General features: G+C 40.5%; 1 protein-coding gene and 1 long non-coding RNA gene across 12 annotated transcripts in view; both read right to left on the bottom strand.

The window, feature by feature from the left end:
• LOC115534196 (zinc-binding protein A33) overlaps positions 1-23,577 on the bottom strand; it is a 23,953-nt gene extending 376 nt beyond the window's left edge. Inside the window, exons 1-6 of one of the 11 annotated variants that reach the window (XM_030344974.1) lie at positions 17,279-17,915; positions 1,966-2,061; positions 1,647-1,877; positions 1,517-1,539; positions 1,295-1,413; positions 1-1,156 (exon numbers count right to left, since the gene is read on the bottom strand). The exon at positions 1-1,156 is cut by the window's left edge and continues 376 nt beyond it. In XM_030344974.1, coding sequence (XP_030200834.1) covers positions 663-1,156; positions 1,295-1,413; positions 1,517-1,539; positions 1,647-1,877; positions 1,966-2,061; positions 17,279-17,659 — 1,344 coding nt within the window. In that variant the 5' untranslated portion in view covers positions 17,660-17,915 and the 3' untranslated portion in view covers positions 1-662. Of the gene's footprint in view, positions 1,157-1,294; positions 1,414-1,516; positions 1,540-1,646; positions 1,878-1,965; positions 2,062-2,189; positions 2,819-9,916; positions 11,380-11,525; positions 11,645-11,746; positions 11,770-11,880; positions 12,112-12,202; positions 12,299-12,399; positions 12,874-15,065; positions 16,177-16,329; positions 16,449-16,562; positions 16,586-16,692; positions 16,924-17,014; positions 17,111-17,278; positions 18,023-18,206; positions 19,970-21,391; positions 21,511-21,604; positions 21,628-21,738; positions 21,970-22,727; positions 22,824-22,957 lie in introns of those variants that run through there. The other 10 variants (XM_030344970.1, XM_030344973.1, XM_030344977.1 and 7 more) reach the window with 10 other exon arrangements.
• LOC115534198 (uncharacterized) lies at positions 5,332-7,161 on the bottom strand. Its single transcript, XR_003974294.1, has 3 exons — positions 6,708-7,161; positions 5,767-5,871; positions 5,332-5,430 (listed from the first exon to the last, which is right to left on the bottom strand). It is a non-coding gene; the product is annotated as an uncharacterized LOC115534198 (long non-coding RNA).
• Positions 23,578-25,000: the final 1,423 nt, after the last annotated feature.

Below are 25,000 nucleotides of genomic sequence, written 5' to 3'. Positions count from 1 at the left end.
TCAAGATTACGAAATAAAACATGCATTTATCACTAGAAATGTTATCAAAACGCATTTGATTGCTGAAAGAACTTAAAATGTTGTATTTTCCACTGTCAAAAAAACCAATGTCATCCATTTTGTTTGGCAAGAAAGAACCTTGACATATGGTACAGTATACATTACATACTATACATTATTGCTATTTCTACGAACAGTCGATAGGGGGTTTAAACGTTCTTCTGGGTCTTGTTGGACATCCTATACAAACAACCTATTCTGTCATTTAGGTTTGAGGACAGGCATGTTCTGGGAATTAACCATCACTCTTTAACCACTCCCGAAGAGTAAATTGACTTGCTGCATTATTTCTATACATATACATGTAAACCTTTTACAGTGAAGTAAAAAAAATCAGTAAAAAAAAAGAAAAGATTGTCCGGGTTTACATTTGGCATTACATTCTCAATTATGATTTACAAATATGGTATTAATACAATAAATCTAAAACGTACAATTATTTAAACAAAAAGAAGAATACGATAATTTGTGATATATTTTGTGTTAAAATGTGGAGCCAATAAACACAAATGTATTCCTGTGTGCAGTGAATCAGCAGGTTAATGGTAGAATACCAATTAGAAAGGTCATGTTTCCTCTTTAACGTGTCTATTACCATAAGGCTACACTAATGGGGGACACTGCGGGATAAGTTTAACATCACCACTGAAAAATGGGAAATAGACTCCTTTGAACTTGTATGTGATCGTACGTATGACTTTCTTCGTGTCAAGATCATAAAACAACAGCTTTCCATTGTCCTGGTCAAAGCTTAGTCTGACCTTCTCAGGAATTTTATCAACTTCTATAGGAAAATCCATTTTTTCGGGACTCCTTTGAACTACAATGCCACTGTGGAGGACGAGACCAGCCTCGGTCACCTCTTCTAGTCTCCTCGTCTTTGTTATAACCCCAACACTCCAAATCCCCCCCAACTGTACATCCCAGGAGTGTCTCCCTGAGCTAATCCCAGTGGAGCCAAGGACTTGATCATGCAGCGTGCATCTCTCTGGGTTTGAAGGGACTTCTTTACCTGGGTAGTTTTTAGTCAAACTCATCAAATCATCTGACACAATCACGTGAGACTTTGCAGTGTTGGGATCCAAACAGAAAGGTGCTAAATGGAAGGAAAAGTATGATAAAAAAATACTTTTAGACATATAAAGACCCGTTGAACACCAGTCAAAAGGCTTTCTTATTAATACTAATATTAATTGTATGACGATTAAGGGACTATTCCTTTTGTATTCCTTACTGTATTGAATGATGCTCTTCATCTTCTTCCAGACGTGGAAGAGCAGGTTCCCTCTGTGTTTGGCCTCATCGATGAGGGCCCCTGATGGAGTCTCAGGGTCTGGCAGGGTACACTGGGCCCTGGGGGACAGTCAGCAAGTCAGCAAGGGTTCTGACAATCGGTGCTGGGCTTGGAAAATACAGAAAAAAAAAAACAGACGGGAATTGCCAGGGCAGAAATTACCTCTTTTTGATTGCGTCGTAGTTCTTTGGGTAGAAAAAAAATTAACATATTGGAAATATTAATTTTCACTTTGAGATGGTTTTAGTAATGGGTAAAATTATAAATTCAGAATATTGAACCCAGTAATCACAATCATGAATGAGAGGTCTGCAGCCTCCAGGTCCGTCTCTGCAGCTTTCATGGTTTTGGAAAGAGATGAAGTCTCAGCAATCAAATTGATGAGCCTGATCTGCATGGCCTGACTCTTCTTTGCCGCCTCTTTCCTTAATGCATCGATGCGAGCAGCCTCCTCTGCACGCATAAACTGGTAAAGTTTCTGGAATTCTCCTTTAATATTATTTTCTGTCTGCTTTGCCTGTTTCTGCAATGATAGCCAAATGGATAAACTTCAGAAAAAAATGAAATTACACATATTTCACAAATACTATTTATATTCAGTATGTTCTTACCTGAATGTGGGTGCACATTTTGTTACATGTAAGTTTCTCTTCTTCAAATTTGCTCAATTTGGTTCTCAAGTGCATCAGTGCAATCCTCAGTTCTTTCTGCAACATTTATAATTTTATGTTAGGTGAGGCAAATACAATTAGAAATCAATCAGGCTACATCTCAAAAGATAGCATGTCTACTTTAGTTTCAGGTTGAGTTAATTGTAACCAAAACAATGTCTCACTTTGCGGTCTGCCGCTGCTTCATTGATGGGTACACATTGGTGTTTCTTATGATCCTTCGCGTCCCGGCAAATCAAACAGATAGGCTTCTGGTGGTTTATGCAGAACAACTTGAGCCTCTCCCCGTGGGTGTCACACAGGTCCTCCGCCGTCCGGCGCGACGCCTCTTCCTTGAGGGACTCAGTCAGGTTCTTTAGCGCGAGATTACGCGGCGGTCGATCCAAGGAAAACATCTCCTTGCAGACAGGACACGTCTTGCTTCCTTTCTGTGTCCACCATTCCTGGATGCAGTTTTTGCAGAAGCTGTGACCGCACAGTAGAATGATGGGATCGCTGTAGAAGTCACAGCACACGGGGCATATGCAGTCCTCCTCGGGACGAGAAGAGCTCGTAGCCATTTCGATCTGGCCAACTTCTTTCTGTTTCTTTCTTCTATAAATAATCTGAGAAAGATTCTACTGATACTTACAATAGATTGGATAGTACTACATGTTGTCTAACTTTTTACACATCTGTTCAACGCTCAATGGCCTTCTAAATTAAACAAAAGCAAGCCAATCTTGTGTAGATGTTGTTGGCTTGACGCTATCTAAATCGCCTTTTACTTTCACTTTGACAAAACGTTGCAAAAACATCTTCCTGTAACTGAAAGGGAAGGACTTTATTTTTTCTGCAACTTTATTGGCAAGGGATATTACAGCACTCTGCTGGTGGCACAGGAGAGTGGAAAATAACGAACAACTGTGGTTTGGTTAATTATTACTCGTGTTGGTTTTGTATGTTTTCGACACACATTTTGAAATGTATAGGGAAGGCAAGGCAACTTTATTTATATAGCACTTTTCATACACAAGGCAGACTCAAAGTGCTTCACATATAAACATTGTCATACAATAAAATAAAATAATAGATAAGTAAAAGAAAACATATGCAAAGAAATGAGTAAAATAGAAAGTGCAATGCATTTTAGATCAGATCAACAGTCTCTCTGGTATCCGCGTCGGGACTCCAACCCGACCTAAAGGAATTTGGTACCCACGTTGGGACTCCAACCCGACCCTACTTTCTCTGGGACTCCAACCCGGATTCTAGTAACTCTAACCACGATCCAAAGGCCTTATTCTGGGACTCCAACCCAGACAGACGTCAGGACTCTAACCCAGACAGAACTCAGGTCTTTCTCTGGGACTCCAACCCGACCTAAGGAACATGGTCCTTTCTCTGGGACTCCAACCCAGATTCTAGGACTCTAACGCGGACAGAAATAGGGTCTCAAACCCTTATCCTTTCTCTCTGGTATCAGATCATGTATACTTTTAAGTACCTCTCTCTCTCTCTCTCTCTCTCTCTCTCTCAATTTTCTTAATTCAATTAAATTCAAAAAAGCTTTATTGGCATGACAAATACACATTTGCATTGCCAAAGCAGGTGAATAATAAAATAAACACCGTTAAAAATAAAAAGCAAAAAGGTAAGGTTATAATAATATAATAAGTATAAACCGTTAAATACAAAATATCTATACATATCAAATGTATAGTCTCTCTTTCCCTCTCCCTCTCTCTCTCTCCCTCTCTCTCTCAATGCTCTCAAAGATCTCCATAGGCATGCCCCTGGTGGATGAAGCAGGGCATGTCACATAATTGTGTGTGTGTGTGTGTGTGTGTGCGTGTGCGTGTGTGTGTGTGTGTTGTGTGTGTGTATGGTAATGCTTACCATAGCTTTACCATGCTATGGTAATGTCTCCTGGATTCAGCTCTAAGTATTAAAGCTGTGGCTCAGGGACAAGAGGCGGACGCCCTTGAGTCAGTTTCTGCCCTAAAACGCTGATGTCCATAGCCATAAAACATTCAATCTACATGAAGCCAACAGACTTTTCAAATGTTTTACGCCTGCCTTTTACTTTATTGATTCAATTTACACTCAAAAACATTTAAAGCAGCATTCATTTGTCATGTTTAACTTTCTAAACAAAATATATGGATACAATTAAGCTTTGGAGCATTTTCTGGGGCAGAAGTAAAGCAAACACAAACTTCCTGGTTGGCCCGCCTAAACACGGTGTGAGTACCAAATGTGTTCGGCTGCTAGATCGGCCAGATCGGTTCGGGGTCCTGCGCTTACTGATGACGTATCGACACTTGACGTATCGACACAAGCCAACGGCAAAACCCGGAAGTGTTGTTTATACGGTGCTCAATCAGTTTTGGCTTTGATTTAATTGAACGTAGCCCGTTCTCTCACAAAGCCATTGGAAACACGTCTAAAAGCACTGATGAATGCATATTTTTATTTTCACATATGTTAAAGTAAGGATTGGCATTGTTAAAGTTCGATATTAAGACAGTATTTTCTAGTTTCTATTAACTGAAAATGAAGAACTTGGACAGTCATATGATTGATGAGATTTTATTTGCTCATACAAAACAGAATAAATAAGACAATACATTGATACAACTGAGGAACAGCTAAATGTAAATCCATAAAAAACGGCATGTTTAGATCCCATGGTGAATTGAGGATGAATTCATGAATGTGTTCAGATTAGTTATTCATCCTATTCCTTGAAAATAGATTTTTTTTTTTATGATTTTCCAGATGTTCAATGAATTGTATCCCTGCCTATACAACTAATAACATTAATTAATGTAACATTTTCCTAATTTCCACTAGGGGTATCTGATCTATAATTTAACAAAAAAAAAAAATACATAAAAATTTCAAGGTAGGCCTATAAGAATCGATATGTTTTACCGCGTTCATGAATATATCCTCAACTGGCCGTGGGATCGAAACATGATGTTTTCATGGATTTACACTGAGCTGTATGTGTGTATGTGAATTGCAGTGTATGTGTTTGGATACACACAGGCACACACTGACATATTTGTATATTATTATATATATTTTTATTCATGTGGCCTGCAGTGGCGATATCGCACAGGTGTATTCCCACAGGCTCGGAAAACAATAGTCATCAAGCCATATCTCCTCTCCTCTCGACGGGAAGGGGGGGGGGGGGGGGAGAATACCATCTGAAAGAAGCAGAGGTGTGCAGATGTATTTATCTTGAGACCTTCAACTTCATACAATTAGTCTCGTCAGGGATTTGTATCCATATTTACAACTTAAATGTACCTATGATCTTGGACGGCAGAAGTCATCACAGTAGACAGTACCCCCCGTCGTAGCTGTCGGAATATATTCCTTCCAGTTTGCCTCTTTTCCCTGTACCAATATATCCTAAAACAGAAAAAAAAAAATGAAATCATAGTCTAACGACACACTTTGCATGCGGTCTATACAGGTATGACCTCAACACTTCATGTACTGACGCATAAGATTAGGGACTTGGAGCAGCAACAGTTGAGTGGAGGGCTACCTTGAGAACAACATGGCATTCTGGAATTTATGTTATCACATCCCGTTCCAGTAGTCCGTCTGTTTATAAGGAGGAATGGGTGTTTTGTCAAGCAAGTAGAGTGGCTAAGTGATACTTGAGTTATATTACGGCAACCCGATGCCGTTGCCTCCCATAAAACGTTTCTGCTTAAAGTCCCTATTATCGAAGTTAAGAACCTGTGCAGACTTTGTAGAGCCGACCACATGCCATGGTCCCAATACTGTACATGGTGTAGAACTCTGCTCTGTAGTTGGCGGATACTCTACACCGTGTAGTGACGCCTGTGACAAACAAAGTGTAAGATGAAAGAGCACATTTATTTTTATAGAGCAGTCAAAACATGTATAGGACATTACATCATTATATTAAATTAGGATATTGTACACTGATGCACCCTTCACTGATGCACTCACTGTTGCGCCACAGAAAATGTGCCTGTATCATAATACTCATTCATAGCATCACCTTGAACTTCACTTAAACTAAGTGCTTTGAGTTTTGCATCTACTGCCTCAATTTCTGATTGCAATTCAATTGTTTCTCTCCTAGACTTAAGAGCCGCTGTTTTAGACTTAAGAGCTGCTTCCTCCATCTCCATGGCATGAATGGCTGGAAGAGCCTTGGCACGTGCCTCCAGAGCAGCCTTCTCAGCGGCGGCTATTTTAGTAGCAGATGCTATAGATGTTCTAGATGTTCCAGATACAATTGAGATGCTATCTCTGGGTTCAATGGTGGCTTGTAGCCTAAGCTGTTCTTTCACTTTCCATGCTTCCACTTCTTTTAGGAAGAAGGCAATATTCATGAATCTGGGCTCATACCAATTATTCTGATCCGCCCTCCGCTCCATTTCATCTTCAATAAGTGCACAAACAGAATCATTTGCAGATTGAAGATCTTGAAAACAGCTATGCAATAGGCCTATCGTCATTTTATTCTCCACTTCCTCAATGTTTCCAGCTTCAAACATCAATTCCCTAATTTCATTAGTTTTCAGTCCAATCAATAATGCTGATGTTGATATTTCACTTAACAGTCTTTTGTTTGTTGGCACGCACTTTGCTTCCAAACATTCCCTTCCAGCGCAGCGCGGTTTCATTCATAAAACCGATTTACTCACGATGCGTCGGCTCTTCATACATTCCATCGATTGCGTTCCCCTTCGGTATTCAACCGTGACGTTGTCCACAATCCGTGAGGACACAATCCATGGATACAATCCTTTCAAAGACGTCGGTCTTCGGGTAGTTTTCCGACTATGTTATGGCCATTCTACCAGGTTTTTGAGGCCATGAGGCTGATGCGGAGTTCTCCCGACACACATTCTGAAGAAGCTCGCACGGAGAGTAGAATTCTTGTTGAGTGTTTATTCTAACAGTCCGGTTGACTTTCCAGCAGTTCAAAATAAAGGATTACAAATACGGTTTGCTAAACAATATTAAAGTGCTTCAGTATGCTAATGCATATGCGTATAGGTATGCGTATGCGGTCGGAAAACTGTTCCTTCTCCGCCATCTAACCCGATACAGTCACCGTCAATGGGCCAATTAAGCTCTACCCAGAAGCACGGTGAGAGGGAGTGGCTAGGGGATTACGGTAACACAAGCAGGTGAGTAGGTGAATAACAAAATATAGTATTAAGTACATTGATTCATGCATAATATTAACTGAAATAATTTCTCATAAACTTAATAACAAAGAATTATATCCCCCCCCCCCCCCCCCCCCCCCCCCCCCACAACTTCATTCAAATGAAGTTCATTTTTAAAATGTCTATTTATTCGGTTGGTTGTAGTTATTGTTTTATTTCTCAAGTATGCTGCTTAGAATAGTTTGTGGCGTGTTTAGTCACATAAAAACGCCTATTTCATAGGCATATTTGAAAAGGTTAAAATAGTTAGCTCCGAAATGCCGTCAATCTGATTATTATTCATAGATTAGAAAAGAAAAGGAGATCGTTAATGCTTATCAAAAGAGCGGAAAAACACGTCAGCGTTTTGGTATGCGCATGCCCATTTAATGACATCGTTTACGGGAAGAGCGTCAGCGTTTTAGTATGCGCATGCGCATTTAATGACATCGTTTACAGGAAGTCCGTCATTATTTCGCATCTAGGACCATAGATATATATATATTAACACATATTATATATATCTATGTCTAGGACCCCCGAGCAGATCTGGCAGCCGAACGTATATGGTACCCACAACCATAGATATATATATTAACTAGATGCCTCGTCCGCGCTGCTGGCCAATGGAGTCCAGCGGCCAATCGTCAGAGATGTAGTTATGACACTGCATACTTTTGATAGAATAATGAAAAATAGAATAATGTTCTAAAATAATATCATAACCACGTTAATAACGTTTGTAATAAGCCAAACCGTTTGTAAATCGGTTGAAAATTGAGCAAGTTATGTTTGTTTAAAAAGTACATGAATCACTACCAACACAATGTTATGGTGAGCAGCTTACTGTGGTAAGATGGCCGCCTATGGTGACGTTCTAGACGGCGCCGTAGGGCATCTAGTTAATATATATATCTATGCCCACACTCTCCACATAAGCAGTGTTGAACATCTTAGCCATTTTACAGTCTACATCAAATGAAATCAGCTTTTTTAAAAAGTAAAGCCTTTGCTGGCCTTTTTTCTGAATGAGTTCCGTGTACGGCTCCCACTTCAACTTGTGGTCTAAAACCACCCCCAGATACTTATATTCATGGACAGACTATGGGGTGCCCTTGGATAATCGTTGAACGAAATGCTTTGTCTCTCCTAAAGTCAATAGCCATCTCTTTAGTCTTTGAGGTGTTTAGGAGGAGATGGGATTGTTCACACCAGTTAAGGAACTCATGCAGGACTGGGCCATGGTCCTGCTCATCTCCTTGGAGGAGGCTGACCAATGCTGTTTCATCAGCAAACTTAATTAAATGCCTACCAGGGTGAGGGCTGGAGCAGTTATTGGTGTATAGTATAAACAGTAGGGGGGATAGCACACACCCTTGGGGGGAGCCGATATTGGTCATAATTTGATCAGAAAGAGAAGAGCCCACCTTCACCTGTTGGACTCTCTGACTGAGGAAGTCAAGGAGCCAGAGTATCAGGCTTCCATCCAGTTCAAAGTCGTCCTGCAGCCTCTGCTCTGAGCCAGGGTATTAGGGTGGATGGTGTTAAATGCAGATGAGAAATCAAAGAATATAATTTTGATGTGTGTTTTTGGAGCTTCCAGGTGTGTGTAAGCAAGATGTAGCAAGGTTAAAATAGCATCATCAACCCCCCTGCTGGACTGATAAGCAAATTGCAGAGGGTCTAGTAGATGATTGATCCTTGGTAAAATGTATTTTTTTTACTATCCGTTCGAAGCATTTCATTACCAATGAAGTTAATGGCCCAGAAGATTACAACATTCTCCTGGTATAGCCTAGGAGAGTGGGATAACAAACAACTTTGGCTTTGGTTAATTATGACTCATGTTAGGCCCCGTCCACAAAGAGCCCAACCGGGCAAAAACGATTCTGTTTCGTTTTATTCAGTTCAGGAATATCTCCCTAAAGACGGTTTCATTGCGAAACCGCATCGAGCTGTAGAAACGCTGCAGTAAATATTCAAGGCGCTGGTTCTCCAGAGAAAAAAGTTGAGCGCATCAAGCCTGCGCGCATTAAGGCTGTGCGCTGTATGCAAACATTCAGTCACGAGGAGATTCAACTTTTTGAATTGAGCAGAAATACTTTTTAATGTACAGTTAGACTTTGCCCAGCTGGTGGGGGGGCAATAACGTTATCGTTTGCGTTTCAGGCGTCCACACGAATCCTGACACGAAACCACATAGGTCGTGATATATTTGAAACCACCCTGGCACATGGTTTCAGAAATGTGCGGTTTTGGGCACCGGATCCACCGTCTCGTCTTTATAGATGTTTTGACACACACACACACACACACACACACACACACACACACACACACACACACACACACACACACACACACACACACACACACACACACACACACACACACACACACACACACACACACACACACACACACACACACACACACACACACACACACACACACACACACAATTGCAATATGATGCATATTCCTCACTTTCAACCTCGGGCTGCTTTTTCCCAGGCTGCTATAAGTATTACTGTAAGCTGGCATTTGTCATGTTTATCTCGATAAAAAAAATAATTATTAAATTAAGCTTTGGAGCGGATTTACAGGTAGAAGTAAAGTGAACATAAACTTCCTGTTCGGCCAACAAAAACAGGTCGACCCAGTCCGTCCCAGAAAAGAAGAACAAACGTCATCCCTGAGTCGCTGGAGAATATACGTTTTTATTAAAAGACAGCGTATTAAGGTGTCATGATCATCTTGTTAAACAAAATGTATTTGTTTGTTTTTTTATACAGGAATGGATTATTTCGGCGGAAGCAGAGCGAACGTGAACTTCCGCTCTGTCCCACAAAAACACTTTCCCCTAATCCCAAAGAAGAATAAATGTCATCCGTGGGTCCCTTGATCAAATTGCACTTAACACAACAGCTCAGATGACTACACAACGCAAAGACATTGACTAAAACAACATGCAAGCTGAGTGGTTTGAGGGATGGTAGTGTCCATAGGCAACAATAAAAAACGTTGCATTAACATACTAAACATCATATACATTCACTGACTCGAGATTACAAAATAAAATGCACATTTATCGCTAGAAATGTTATCAAAACACATTTTAAAGCCGAAACTATCTTAAAATGTCGCATTTTCCTCTGAGAATAAAACCAATGTCATCCATTTTGTTATGGCAAGACAGAACCTTGAGATAGGTCATGTATTGCTGTTTCTTCAAACTGTTCGATAGGGGGTTTAAACCTTCATCTGGGTCGTTTTGGACATCCTATTTAAACAACGTATTCTATCATTTAGGTTGGAGGACAGGCATGTTATGGGAATGAACAATCACTCTTTAACATCTTCCGGAGATTACATTGACTTGCTGCAATATTTCTATACACATGCATGTACTTCATGTATAGAGTGAAGTAAAATCTGTCTTAGTAAATGGTTTTTGTTTTTTTGATTTACAATTATGTAAATCATACAATAAATCTAATACTTAAAATTATTCAAACAAAAAAATAAAAAAGAATCTAAAGATAATTTGTGATATATTTGGGGTTAACATGTTCCAATAAACCCAAATGTATTCCTTCATGCAGTGAATCAGTAGGTAAATGGTAGGATACAGATTAGAAAGGTCATGTTTCATCTTTTACGTGCCTATTACCATAAGGCTACACCAATGGGGGACACTGCAGGATAAGTTTAACATCACCACTGAAAAATGGGAAATAGAGTCCCATGAACTTGCGTGTGATTGTACTTATGACTTTTTTCGTGTCAAGGTCATAAAACAACAGCTTTCCTTTGTCCTGTTCAAACTGTACTCTGATCTTCTTAGGAAAGTACTCTGCTCTTATTAAAGGGCCATAACCGGAACGTCCTAGTGTACATTCACCAATAAAGGTACTGCAGGTGAAGAGACCGGCCTGTGTCTCCTCGTCATCTTTTGTCGTAACCCCAATTTGCCAACTATCCCCCAACTGTACATCCCAGTAGTGTATCCCTGAGCTGAGCCCAGTGGAGCCAAGGACATCAACCTGCATACGTCTCTCTGGGTTTGAAGGGACTACTCGACTTCCGAAGTTTGTCGTCAAACTCATCAAATCCTTTGACACAATCCTGTGGGCAGTGTTTGGATCCAAACAGAAAGGTGCTATATGGAAGGAAAAGTATACACAAAAAGGATGTATGGTACTTTTAGACGAGTAAAGTCCAGTTGATACAAGTCAAAAGGCTTTGGTATTAATACTAATATTAATTGTATGACGATTAAGGGGCTATTCATTTTTTATTTCTTACTGTATTGAATGATGCTCTTCATCTTCTTCCAGACGTGGAAGAGCAGGTTCCCTCTGTGTTTGGCCTCATCGATGAGGGCCCCTGATGGAGTCTCAGGGTCTGGCAGTGTACACTGGGCCCTGCGGGGACAGTCAGCAAGTCAGCAGGTCAGCAAGTCAGCAAGTCATCGGTGCTGGGCTTGAAAAATAAAAATGGACGGGAATTGCCAGGGCAGAAATTACCTCTTTTTGATTGCGTTGTAGTTCTTTGGGTAGAGAACAAAACAAACTGTTATTGGAAATAATATTTTTTACTTTGAGATAGTTATAGTAACGGGTAAAATTATAAATTCATGAATATTGAAGCCAGTAATCACAATCATGAATGAGAGGTCTGCAGCCTCCAGGTCCTTCTCTGCAGCTTTCACGGTTTTGGAAATAGAGGAAGTCTCAGCAATCATATTGGCGCGTCTGATCTGCATGGCCTGACTCTTCTTGTCCGCCTCTTTCCTTAGTCCATCGATGCGAGCAGCCTCCTCTGCACGCAGAAACTGGTAAAGTTTCTGGAATTCTCCTTTAATATTCTCTTCTGTCTGCTCTGCCTGTTTCTGCAAAGATAGCCAAATAGATAAACTTAAGAAAGAAATGGAATCACACATATTTTACAAATAGTTGCATGGATATTCAATTTGTTCTTACCTGAATATGGCTGTACATTTTGTCACATGTCAGTTTCTCTTCGTCAAATTTGCTCCATTTGGTTCTCAAATGCATCAGTGCAATCCTCAGTTCTTTCTGCAAAATGTATCATTTTATGTTAGGTGAGGCAAATACAATCAAAAATCAATTATAGAGTTAATTGGTGGAGTTAATTGGAACTCAAAACAATGTCTCACTTTGCTGTCTGCCGCTGCTTCATTGATGGGAACACATTGGTGTTTCTTGTGATCCTTTGCGTCCCTGCAAATCACACAGATAGGCTTCTGGTGGTCCACGCAAAACAACTTCAGCCCCTCCCTGTGGGTGTCACACAGGTCCTCCTCCGTCTGGCACGACGCCTCTTCCTTGAGCAACTCAGTCACGTTCTTCAGCTCAACACATGGCGGTCGATTGTCCTCCTCGGGACGAGAAGAGCTCTTACCCATTTCAAACTACAGCTGTTTTCTTCTTCTATAAAGAATCTAAGAAAGTTTCTACCTATAATTAAAAGGATAATAATAAATATTTGTCTTATTTCTTAACACATCTGTTCAATTCTCGATGGCATTCAAAAGCAAACAAAAGCAAGCCAATATTGTGTAGATGTTGTCGGCTTGACGCTCTCATAATCCCTTTTTACTCTCGCTTGAAAATGATGCAACATCATCTTCCTGTAAATGCTGCCAAGGGGGAATGAACCTTTTTTTTCTCTGCAACTTTATTGGAACAGGAAATTACTGAACTATCCTGGCATAGCTTAGGAGAATGGGACAACAAACAACTGTGCCTATGGTTTATTATTACTATTATTATTCTTTAATTTCAACCTCAACAGGCTTTTAAAATGTTTGACGTCTGCCTTTTGCTCTATTGATTGTATTGACGCTTCAAAAACATTGAAGGGGACATTCATTTGTCATATCTTGATGAAGAAAAGAAAGAATAAAATTAAGCATTGGAGCCAATTTTCGGCTAGAAGTAAAGCAAAAATAAACTTCCTGGTTGGCCCACAAAAAACAAGTCGGCCTAATCCGTCCCAAAGAAGAAGAACATATGTCCTCCCTGGATCACTCGAAAATATACGTTTTTATTGACAGAACATCCTCCAATAACGGTTTTAATGTGTAATGATCATCTTGTCCAACAAATTGTATTTTGTTTATATTTTTATATAGGAATGGATTATTTCAGCCGAAGCAGAGCGAACGTGAACTTCCGCTCTGTCCCACAAAAACACTTTCCCCTAATCCCAAAGAAGAATAAATGTCATCCGTGGGTCCCTTGATCAAATTGCACTTAACACAACAGCTCAGGGGTCTCATTTATAAAACTGTGCGTGGAATCGTTACTAAAAGTGTACGTACGCCAAAAAGCCAAGTTTTGCGTGCGGCAAAAAATATTCCAATTTATAAAACCCTGCGTATGCACAACGTACGCAATCTTTGCTTTATAAATCACAGAGTGCCTACAAGTGTGCGCAGATGCATCAGCTTCACGTTCCGCCCTGTACACGCCCCTTTTTAACTATACATGGTCAATGCAAATGACCTCATGAATGCAATCTGCATATAAAACAGACTCAGATGCAAGTATTATGACTTGTCGGAAACAATGGCAGAAGGACTGAGAAAAGCAAAAAAGCGAAATTTCACGGAGGTGGAAGTGGAGACACTTGTGGGTGAGATGGAGGCCCGAAAAGTAGTTTTGTTCGGCGGTCACGGGATTGGGATCGCCAACAACAAAAAGCAGAGTGAATGGCAACATGTTGCTGCAGCAGTGAACTCTGTCAGTAACACGGAGCGCACAGTCCCAGAATTAAAAAAGAAGTGGTCTGACATAAAGTTACATATTTTTATGTAGGCTAGCCTACCTACCAATAAATCGTTATGGTCCCTAAATACCCTCTCCCTCCGAATCCTTCCATTTGCATGGTCCGCCAGAAGTGCCATATGGTGCAGCATTACCACGGCGCTCACCTCTGTATTTATAGGGTTACGGTAATAAGACTGACGAGAACACCTTGGATAATCAGTTTGTAATCACCCACGTAAAATGTTCTTGAACATAACCCATTTTTAATGCCTGATTTGTCATGAAAAGCATCAAGAGTAACGGACAACGATTGTGATGAGGAGTGTGGCTTGGTTTTCCACACTTGGGATTTAATTGACATTTGATTATGTGTCTACAGTGTCACATAAAAATATTATGTTATTGACACATGTTGGACAGATGCTTTATTCCATGCAGTCGCGCCTTCAGTGGACAGTATGGAGTGACGGGATTAAATATAGAGGTTTTTTTTTTATTTCTATTCTAAGGAGATGTGTCTGGAGTTATAACTGAGAAATAACGAAGTTGACTTAAATTATTCTGATTACATAGATTTAACACATGATACGGGTTGAAATCAAATTTTTGAAGGGCGATGATAAAACATAATCGTTCTTCTCACTCTACAATTCTTCTGTCTGACTTCAGTTCACCACCACACCATCTGTGTTGCCAATTCTCCTTTTCCTCCAAACCATGCGTACACATGGGTCAGAGTTTGCTTAGGGCTGCGCACATACTCCCGTCAAGTTGTTTTTTTATAGAACACAACCTTGGCGTGGAAAGTCACGTACGCCAATTTCAACCCCGTTTTGTGCGCACGCAACGGTTATAAATGAGACCCCAGATGACTACACAACGCAAAGACATTGATTAAAACAACATGCAAGCTGAGTGGTTTAAGGGATAGTAGCATCCATAAGAATCACCATGGCAGCAATAGAAAATGTTGCATTAACGAACATACTAAATGTCATATACATTCATTGACTCAAGATTACGTAATAAAACGTGCATTTATCGCTAGAAATGTCATCAAAACGCATTTTAATGCTGAAAGAACTTAAAATGTTGTATTTTCCACTGTCAAAAAAAACAATGTCATCCATTTTGTTTGGCAAGAAAGAACCTTGACATATTGTACAGTATACATACTATACAGTATTGCTGTTTCTTCAAAAAGGCGATAGGGGGCTTAAACGTTCTTCGGGGTCTTGTTGGACGTCCTATACAAACAAACTATTCTGTCATTTAGGTTTGAAGACAGGCATGTTATGGGAATGAACCATCACTCTTTGTACCCGGAGAGTACATTGACATGCCACATTATTTCTAAACATATACATGTAAACCTTGTACATAAACAGGAAAGTAAAATAAGTAACATCAAAAGATTGTCAGGGTTTATATTTGGCATTACATACTCAATTATGTCTTACAATTATGTAAATCAGACAATAAATCTACAACTTAAAATCATTCAAACAAAAAATAAACCAAAGATCATAGATCATTTGTGATACATTTGGTATTAACAAAATGTTCCTGTGGAGCCAATAAACACAAATGTATTCCTTTATGCAGTGAATCAATAATGGCAGAATACAGATTAGAAAGGTCATGTTTCCTCTTTAATGTGTCATTACCATGAGGCTACACTAATGGGGAGCACTGTGGGATAAGTTTAACATCACCACGGAAAAATGGGAAATAGACTCCTGTGAACTTGTGTGTAATTGTAGGTAGGTCTTTTTTTGTGTCAAGGTCATAAAACAACAGCGTTCCTTTGTCATGTTCAAACTGTACTCTGATCTTCTTAGGAAAGTGATCAACTGCTATCGGATAGTCTTCATTTTCTGGACTATGTTGACCTACAACGAGACTGTCGTGGACGAATAGACTAGCCCGGGTCTCCTCTTTAGATTTTGTTATAACCCCAACTTCGCAATTATCCCCCAAATGTACATCCCAGAAATGTATCCCAGAGCTAATCCCAGTAGAGCCAAGGACATGAGCATGCCCAAAGCATCTCTCTGGGTTTGAAGGGACTTCTTGCCTTTCGTTGTTTATTGTCAAACTCATCAAATCCTCAGACACAATCATGTTGGATTTTGCAGTGTTGGGATCCAAACAGAAAGGTGCTAAATGGAAGAAAGATTATAATGAAAAAAAAAGATGTAGGATACTTTTAGACATGTAAAGTCCAGTTGAACACAAATCAAAAGGCTTCTTATCATTTATTCTGATATGAATAATATTATTGATCAAGGGGCCATTCATCTTTTATTTCTTACTGTATTGAATTATGCACTTCATCTTCTTCCAGACGTGGAAGAGCAGGTTCCCTCTGTGTTTGGCCTCATCGATGAGGGCCCCTGATGGAGTCTCAGGGTCTGGCAGTGTACACTGGGCCCTGCGGGGACAGTCAGCAAGTCAGCAAGTCAGCAAGTCAGCAAGGGTTCTAACAATCGGTGCCGTGCTTGCTTGGAAAATAAAAATGGAGAGGAATTGCCAGGGCAGAAATTACCTATTTTTGATTGCTTCGTAGTTCTTTGGTTAGAGGACAAAATAAATGATTATTGGAAATATTGTTTCACTTTGAAATGGTTATAATAACAGGTAAAGTATTAATTCAGAATATTGAAGCAAATAATCACAAGCATGAATGAGAGGTCTGCAGCCTCCAGGTCTGTCTCTGCAGCTTTCACTGTTTTGGAAAGGGAGGAAGTCTCAGCAATCAAATTAATGCGTCTGATCTGCATGTCCTGAGTCTTCTTTGCCGCCTCTTTCCTTAGTCCATCGATGCGAGCAGCCTCCTCTGCACGCAGAAACTGGTAAAGTTTCTGGAATTCTCCTTTAATATTCTCTTCTGTCTGCTCTGTCTGTTTCTGCAAAGATAGCCAAATGGATAAACTTAAGAAAATAATGGAATTAAACATATTTAAAAAATACTTGCATATATATTCAGTTTCTTCTTACCTGAATGTGGGCATATATATTGTCACATGTCAGTTTCTCTTCTTTAAAGTTGCTTAATTTGGTTCTCAAGGGCATCAGTGCAATCCTCAGTTCTTTCTGCAACATTTATCATTGAATGTTAGGTGAGGCAAATAAACAAAAAAATTAATCTAGCAACATTGGAAAAGATAACATGCGTAGGACTACTTTAGGCCTATACATTAAACTTCCATGTTACATTTAACTTTCAGGTTAAGTTAATTGCAACCCAAAATAATGTCTCACTTTGTTATCTTCCGCTGCTTCATTGATGGGAACACATTGGTGTTTCTTGTGATCCTTTGCGTCCCTGCAAATCACACAGATAGGCTTCTGGTGGTCCATGCAGAACAACTTGAGCCTCTCCCCGTGGGTGTCACACAGGTCCTCCGCCTCTTTCTTCAGGGCGTCAGTCAGGCTCTTAAGCACCAGATTATGCGGCAGTTGTTCCAAGGAAAACATCTCCTTGCAGACTGGACACGTCTTGCTTCCTTTCTGTGTCCACCATTCCTGGATGCAGTTTTTGCAGAAGCTGTGACTGCACAGTAGCATGATGGGATCACTGTAGAAGTCATGGCACACGGGGCATAGGCAGTCCTCCTCGGGACGAGAAGAGCTCGTAGCCATTTTGATCTACTTCTTTCAATTCCTTTCTTCTATAAAGAATCGGATAAAGAATCTACTGATACTTAGGATAGATAGCATAGTATTACATCTTTGTCTCATTTGATACATATCTGTACAATGCCCGATGGCATTCAAAAGCAAACAAAAGCAAGCCAATATTGTGTAGATGTTGTCGGCTTGACGCTCTCTAAATCCCTTTTTACTCTCGCTTGAAAACGATGCAACATCATCTTCCTGTAACTGCTTCCAAAGGGGAATGAACCTTTTTTTTCTCTGCAACTTTATTAGCACAGGAAATTACACAACTATCCTGGCATAGCTTAGGAGAGTTGGACAACAAACAACTGTGCCTATGGTTTATTATTACTCGTGTTGGTTTTGTATGTTTTTGACAAAAACGTGTCAAAATGTTTATTCTTTAATCTCTCTCTCTCTCTCTCTCTCTCTCTCTGCTGTGGTTCGGGGGCAGGAGGCAGACTCCTGTTTCTGCACTAAAACGCTGATGTCCATAACCATAAAACATTCAATCTCCATGAAGCCAACAGGCTTTTCAAATGCTTGACGTCTGCCTTTTGCTTTATTGATTGCATTTACACTTCATAAACATTTAAGGGGGCATTCATTTGTCATATCTTGATAAAAAAATGAATACAATTAAGCTTTGGAGCCGATTTTCGGCTAGAAGTAAAGCAAAAATAAACTTCCTGGTTGGCCCACAAAAACAGGTCGGCCTAATCCGTCCCAAAGAAGAAGAACAAATGTCATCCCTTTATCACTCGAAAATATACGTTTTTATTGACAGAACATCCTCCAATAACGGTTTTAATGTGTCATGATCATCTTGTCCAACAAAATGTATTTGTTTGTGTTTTTATACAGGAATGGATTATTTCAGCGGAAGCAGAGCGAACGTGAACTTCCGCTCTGTCCCACAAAAACACTTTCCCCTAATCCCAAAGATGAATAAATGTCATCGGTGGGTCCCTTGATCAAATTGCACTTAACACAACAGCTCAGATGACTACACAACGCAAAGACATTGATTAAAACAACATGCAAGCTGAGTGGTTTAAGGGATAGTAGCATCCATACGAATCACCATGGCAACAATAGAAAACGTTGCATTAACTAGCATACTAAATGTCATATACATTCACTGACTCAAGATTACGAAATAAAACGTGCATTTGTCGCCAGAAATGTCATCAAAACACATTTTAATGGTGAAGAACTTAAAATGTTGTATTTTCCACTGTCAAAAAAAAAAAAGTCATCCATTTTGTTTGGCAAGAAAGAACCTTGACATATTGTACAGTATACATACTATAAAGTATTGCTGTTTCTTCAAAAAGCCGATAGGGGGCTTAAACGTTCTTCTGGGTCTTGTTGGCCGTCCTATACAAACAAACTATTCTGTCATTTAGGTTTGAAGACAGGCATGTTATGGGAATGAACCATCACTCTTTGTACCCGGAGAGTACATTGACTTGCCGCATTATTTCTAAACATATACATGTAAACCTTGTACATAAACAGGGAAGTAAAGTCAGTAACATCAAAAGATTGTCAGGGTTTATATTTGGCATTACATTCTCAATTATGTCTTACAATTATGTAAATCAGACAATAAATCTACAACTTAAAATGATTCAAACAAAAAATAAACCAGAGATCATAGATCATTTGTGATACATTTGGCATTAACAAAATGTTCCTGTGGAGCCAATAAACACAAATGTATTCCTTTATGCAGTGAATCAATAATGGCAGAATACAGATTAGAAAGGTCATGTTTCCTCTTTAATGTGTCATTACCATGAGGCTACACTAATGGGGAGCACTGTGGGATAAGTTTAACATCACCACGGAAAAATGGGAAATAGACTCCTGTGAACTTGTGTGTAATTGTAGGTAGGTATTTTTTTGTGTCAAGGTCATAAAACAACAGCATTCCGTTGTCATGTTCAAACTGTACTCTGATCTTCTTAGAAAAGTTATCAACTGCTATCGGATAGTCTTCATTTTCTGGACTATGTTGACCTACAACGAGACTGTCGTGGACGAAGAGACTAGCCCGGGTCTCCTCTTTAGTTTTTGTTATAACCCCAACTTCGCAATTATCCCCCAAATGTACTTCCCACAAATTTATCCCAGAGCTAATCCCAGTGGAGCCAAGGACATGAGCATGCCCAAAGCATCGCTCTGGGTTTGAAGGGACTTCTCTCTTTTCGTTGTTCATTGTCAAACTCATCAAATTTTCTGACACAATCATGTTGGACTTTGCAGTGTTGGGATCTAAAAGGAACGATGCTGAAAGGAAGAAAAAGTAAAATTAAAAAAAAGATGATTGATACTTTTAGACATATAGGGCCCTATCTTGCATCCGGCGCAGTTGACTTAATCACTGGCGCATGTGTTGTTGCTAGTTTGCAACTGGCGCAGAGCGTTCTTTTCCCTCCTGCGCCATGCGTCGGTAAATCTGGGAATGATCTTGCGCCCCAAGGGGCGGCTCGGCGAAAGGAGGAGGCGTGTTCTGGCGCAAACGTTCCCTGGTGCTATTTTGACGTTTCAGAAACCACTTGCGCCACTAACCAGGAAATACCTGGTTTAAAGTCAGTTGCGCGTTGTTCAGACGCTATTTTAAGGGCGCATGCATAATGTTGCTTGTGCACCTCGCGCATACACTTTGCTTCTCTCATCTACCTAGCCACATATTCTTGGTAAATGATTTGGGAAAGAACAGCTGATACAGCGGTAATAAGTTGTACTTTTAAATCAATGCATCTGCAAACACCGTACATCGAACGCATATTTTCTTGACACAGACATCGTGTACATGCCCATCACTTTTAGGATTGATGAGTATTTGATTGTGAGAAAACATTGTTTTACCGCGAGTGAGTGTTAAAAAGAATGAATGAATGCGGGTGCGCGTGTGTGTATGTGTAACACACACACGCGCGTGGGCGCGTGTGTGTGCGTCCATCTGTTTAAACACACGCAAACTAAACACGTAACGCATAATACAGTCCATGGCAACCTATAATAATGGGGGGACACATGCATATTAGGAACACATGTCGATAACGATAATGCATACAATACTGATAAGAAACAATGTTTATAATGTAGGCCTATTGCGTATATAATTAAATAGAACCACAGTTACCGCATATCATATTATATCATATACGTTTTCTTTGCCAAAATATATTTGAGGACTCAGTATTTCTGAAGTTGTGGAAGAAAACCTTATTCCATGTGTGAATTAGGCCATATTATTTGGCTATAAACTGCGCCATTTGCAGTTTGAAATTCATGTTCATCTGTCTCATCGGAGACTGCAGACGCGCTGTCAAAATATAAACTCGTCAGATTCAAATGCGCTCATGGCTCTTAAAGGGGATGGGAGCTGCCACTCTCATTGGTTTGTTGCACGTTACGCCCAAACCATACCTACGGGTAATTAGGCTACTTCGGACCAACCCTTTTTAGATATGAGCCGGGCGCAAGAGTCAGTTTTCGCGCCGGTAAACTAGCGAGATCGCCGTAGAACCACCCACAAAGCTACTTGCGCTTGGCGCTTCTCACTTGCGTTTCAGACCGTTAAAATAGGGCCCATAAAGTCCAGTTGAACACAAGTCAAAAGGCTTCTTATTATTTATTCCTATATGAATTATATGAATGATTAAGGGTATATTAATTTTGTTACTTTATTTGTTACTTTCTTACTGTATTGAATGATGCTCTTCATCTTCTTCCAGACGTGGAAGAGCAGGTTCCCTCTGTGTTTGGCCTCATCGATGAGGGCCCCTGATGGAGTCTCAGGGTCTGGCAGTGTACACTGGGCGCTGCGGGGACAGTCAGCAAGTCAGCAAGTCAGCAAGTCATCGGTGCTGGGCTTGGAAAATAAAAATGGACGGGAATTGCCAGGGCAGAAATTACCTCTTTTTGATTGCTTCGTAGTTCTTTGGGTAGAGGACCAAAACAAATGGTTATTGGAATTAATATGTTTCACTTTGAGATGGTTATAGAAATGGGTAAAAGTATGAATTCAGAATATTGAAGAAAATAATCACAATCATGAATGAGAGGTGTGCAGCCTCCAGGTCCTTATCTGCAGCTTTCACGGTTTTGGAAATTGAGGAAGTCTCAGCAATCAGATTGGTGCGTCTGATCTGCATGGCCTGACTCTTCTTGTCCGCCTCTTTCCTTAGTCCATCGATGCAAGCAGCCTCCTCTGCACGCAGAAACTGGTCAAGTTTCTTGAATTCTCCTTTAATATTCTCTTCTGTCTGCTCTGCCTGTTTCTGCAATGAAAGCCAAATGGATAAACTTGAAGTTTAACTCTGGTGAAAATTTAACCCAGGGTATTTTTTGGCCGAAAGACCCATAAAATAAGCCCTCCAGACACGTTTTTTCATTGATAATTGAGTATAGAGCTTTCCTTTGATTGTCCAGAGCAATGTAACAGCTAATATTGCTCAGAATAACACCATACATCTGCAGTAGCATGACTAGGGTCCCAACACATAAAACTAAGCATCAACAACTTAGTTAGCATACCGGGAGTTTATTAAAAAAGACTGTTTTCCAACTCTGTGCCTTACCGGTAGGTCCATGTTTCAAGGAAGTCCACACAAGTCGATTACCGACTACCCTGAATAATATAATAGAGCCGCTTAACCATCTCCCCTCTTGATAATTGGCTGTTTTTTGGCGCCGTTATCATATTATTTACGGTATTATATATTCCCTAGTCATGGTACTGCAGAGGTTTGGCGCTATTTGGAGCAATATTAGTGGTTACAAAGTTTCAATTTGGAAGCGTTCACACTGCCCCTAGCCAATAACATGGAAGGGCATTTGGGCTGTTACATTGTTCCAGACACACGCGGGCAAGCTCTATACTCAATTATCAACGGAAAATAGTGTCTGGAGGACATATTTTATGGGTCTCCATGTGAAAAAGACCCCGGGTAAAATTTTCACCGGAATTACACTTTAAAAAATAATTTAATGAAACATAATTTACAAATACTTGCATATATATTCAGTTTGTTGTTACCTGAATGTGGGTGTACATTTGGTCACATGTCAGTTTCTCTTCTTTAAATTTGCTCAATTTTGTTCTCAAGTGCATCAGTGCAATCCTCAGCTCTTTCTGCAACATTCATCATTTCATGTTAGGTGTGGCAAATAAAAGAAAAATCTATCTCGCAACATCAGAAAAGATAACATGCGTATTCCTGCTTTAGTTTCAGGTTATGTTAATTGTAATCAAATAGAATGTCTCACTTTGTTATCTTCCGCTGCTTCATTGATGGGTACACATTGGTGTTTCTTGTGATCCTTTGCGTCCCTGCAAATAACACAGATAGGCTTCTGGTGGTCCACGCAGAACAACTTGAGCTTCTCTCCGTGGGTCTCACACAGGTCCTCCGCTGTCTGGCGCGACGCCTCCTCCCGTAGGCAGTCAGTCAGGTTCTTTAGCGCGAGATTTCGCGGCGGTAGATCAAAGGAACACATCTCCTGGCAGACAGGACACGTCTTAATTCCTTTCTGAGTCCGCCATTCCTGGATGCAGTTTCGGCAGAAGCTGTGACCGCACATTAGAAGGATGGGATCTCTGTATAAGTCATGGCACACGGGGCAAAGGCAGTCCTCCTTTAGATGAGAAGAGCTTGTAGCCATTCGATCTACTTCTGTTTCCTTCTTCTATAAAGAATCTGCGGAAGATTCTACTTATATTTGAAAGGATTATACTAAATCTTTGTCTTATTTGTTACATATCTGTTCAACGCCCGATGGCCTTCACAAGCAAACAAAAGCAAGCCAATCTTCTGTAGATGTTGTTGACTTGACGCTCTCTCAATCACTTTTTACTTCCACGTTGACAAAATTATGCAACATCATCTGGGAAGGATGGGAAGGAGCATTTTTTCCCCTGAAACTTTATTGACCCAGGAAATAACAGCACTCTCCTGGTATAGCATAGGGGAGTGGGAGAAAAACAAACAATTATGTATTTGGTGAATACCAGAATTACTTGTTTGGTTTAATGTTTTCGACACACACACAATTTGCATGTGGTCCTGGTGAATGAAGCAGGGCGTGTCACATACACCGGGGTGCTATGGTAATGTCTCCTGGATTTGCCTTTCCCCGGGCTGCGATATGTATTAAAGCTGTGGGTCGGGGGCTTGGAGGCAGACTCTCCTGAGTCAGTTTCTGCACTAAAACGCTGATGTTCATAGCCATAAAACATTCAATCTACATGAAGCCAACAGGACTTAGATCTGGCTACAGTATCGTCTCCTGGGCCATGCAGTAAAGCGGCCCTGAGCTGCTATAGACTGGAAGCAGGAGGGAAAGTGCAGCCGATGGTAAACTAATTTGGCTGGAGGTTTCGGAGAGACACCCACTCAAAGACTGGGAATGCGGAAACACAATACACTGCGTGCACCTGTAAGGAATATAATAACCGCTTGTTGCTCAAACATGGAGGAGAGTCTTCTGGGACTTCACATGCTTGCTTTCATTCGCCGTCCTGTGCGCCCGCACGTGCATGTGCACGCGCGCGCAAAATCACTTTCTCACGCTCATGTTTACACACACACACACACACACACACACACACACACACACACACACACACACACACACACACACACACACACACACACACACACACACACACACACACACACGGAAACACACACATGCACACAAACAGACACAGCCTTCTGTCAGGAACCACTCACGTCATAGATGTAACCGTTTATAGCATTTAATGGTTACACAATTTAGTTTGGCATACGGTTCCACTCTTTTCTGCTGCTCCCTGCTGTAGGATTTAAAGCATGACATACAAACGTCAGACACAGAACACCAGCAGCATTCCAACATTTAAAAACAGGGAGCACTTTACAAGCCCCCATGGGGTACATCAGATATCTCAACCCATTGTTTAGATTACGTGCAATACAGAGCAGGCAGGTGGTGGCGAAATTCTGCTCAGCACACTTAACTTTGCAGAGTGTGTGGTTGGTGTTTGAGTTGGGTGGCCTTCAATTTACCACCGATCAGTTTACGTGCGTTTTATTGGACCACGTAAGCAGTCAGCTGATAGGTTCACGTTAGTGTCCCGCAAGTAGCTACGCCCTTATGGTTGGCATATGATCTCTCGTTAGGGACAAAAGACTGGGAATCGATTCGGCCTGACCCTGTGCCACTTAGCTGTCAGCTTTGTTAGCGTCAAATATCGGTAAATGTTCCGCCGAAAACTTTCAATAGGTGACGGCAAGGAAGAGAGAAAGTAAACACATAAAATTCTTCTAA

The sequence above is a fragment of the Gadus morhua genome, chromosome 21 (genome assembly GCF_902167405.1).
Source record: "Gadus morhua chromosome 21, gadMor3.0, whole genome shotgun sequence".
In the NCBI taxonomy this organism is placed as follows: Eukaryota; Metazoa; Chordata; class Actinopteri; order Gadiformes; family Gadidae; genus Gadus; species Gadus morhua.
This window is presented reverse-complemented; position numbering and strand designations above follow the sequence as displayed.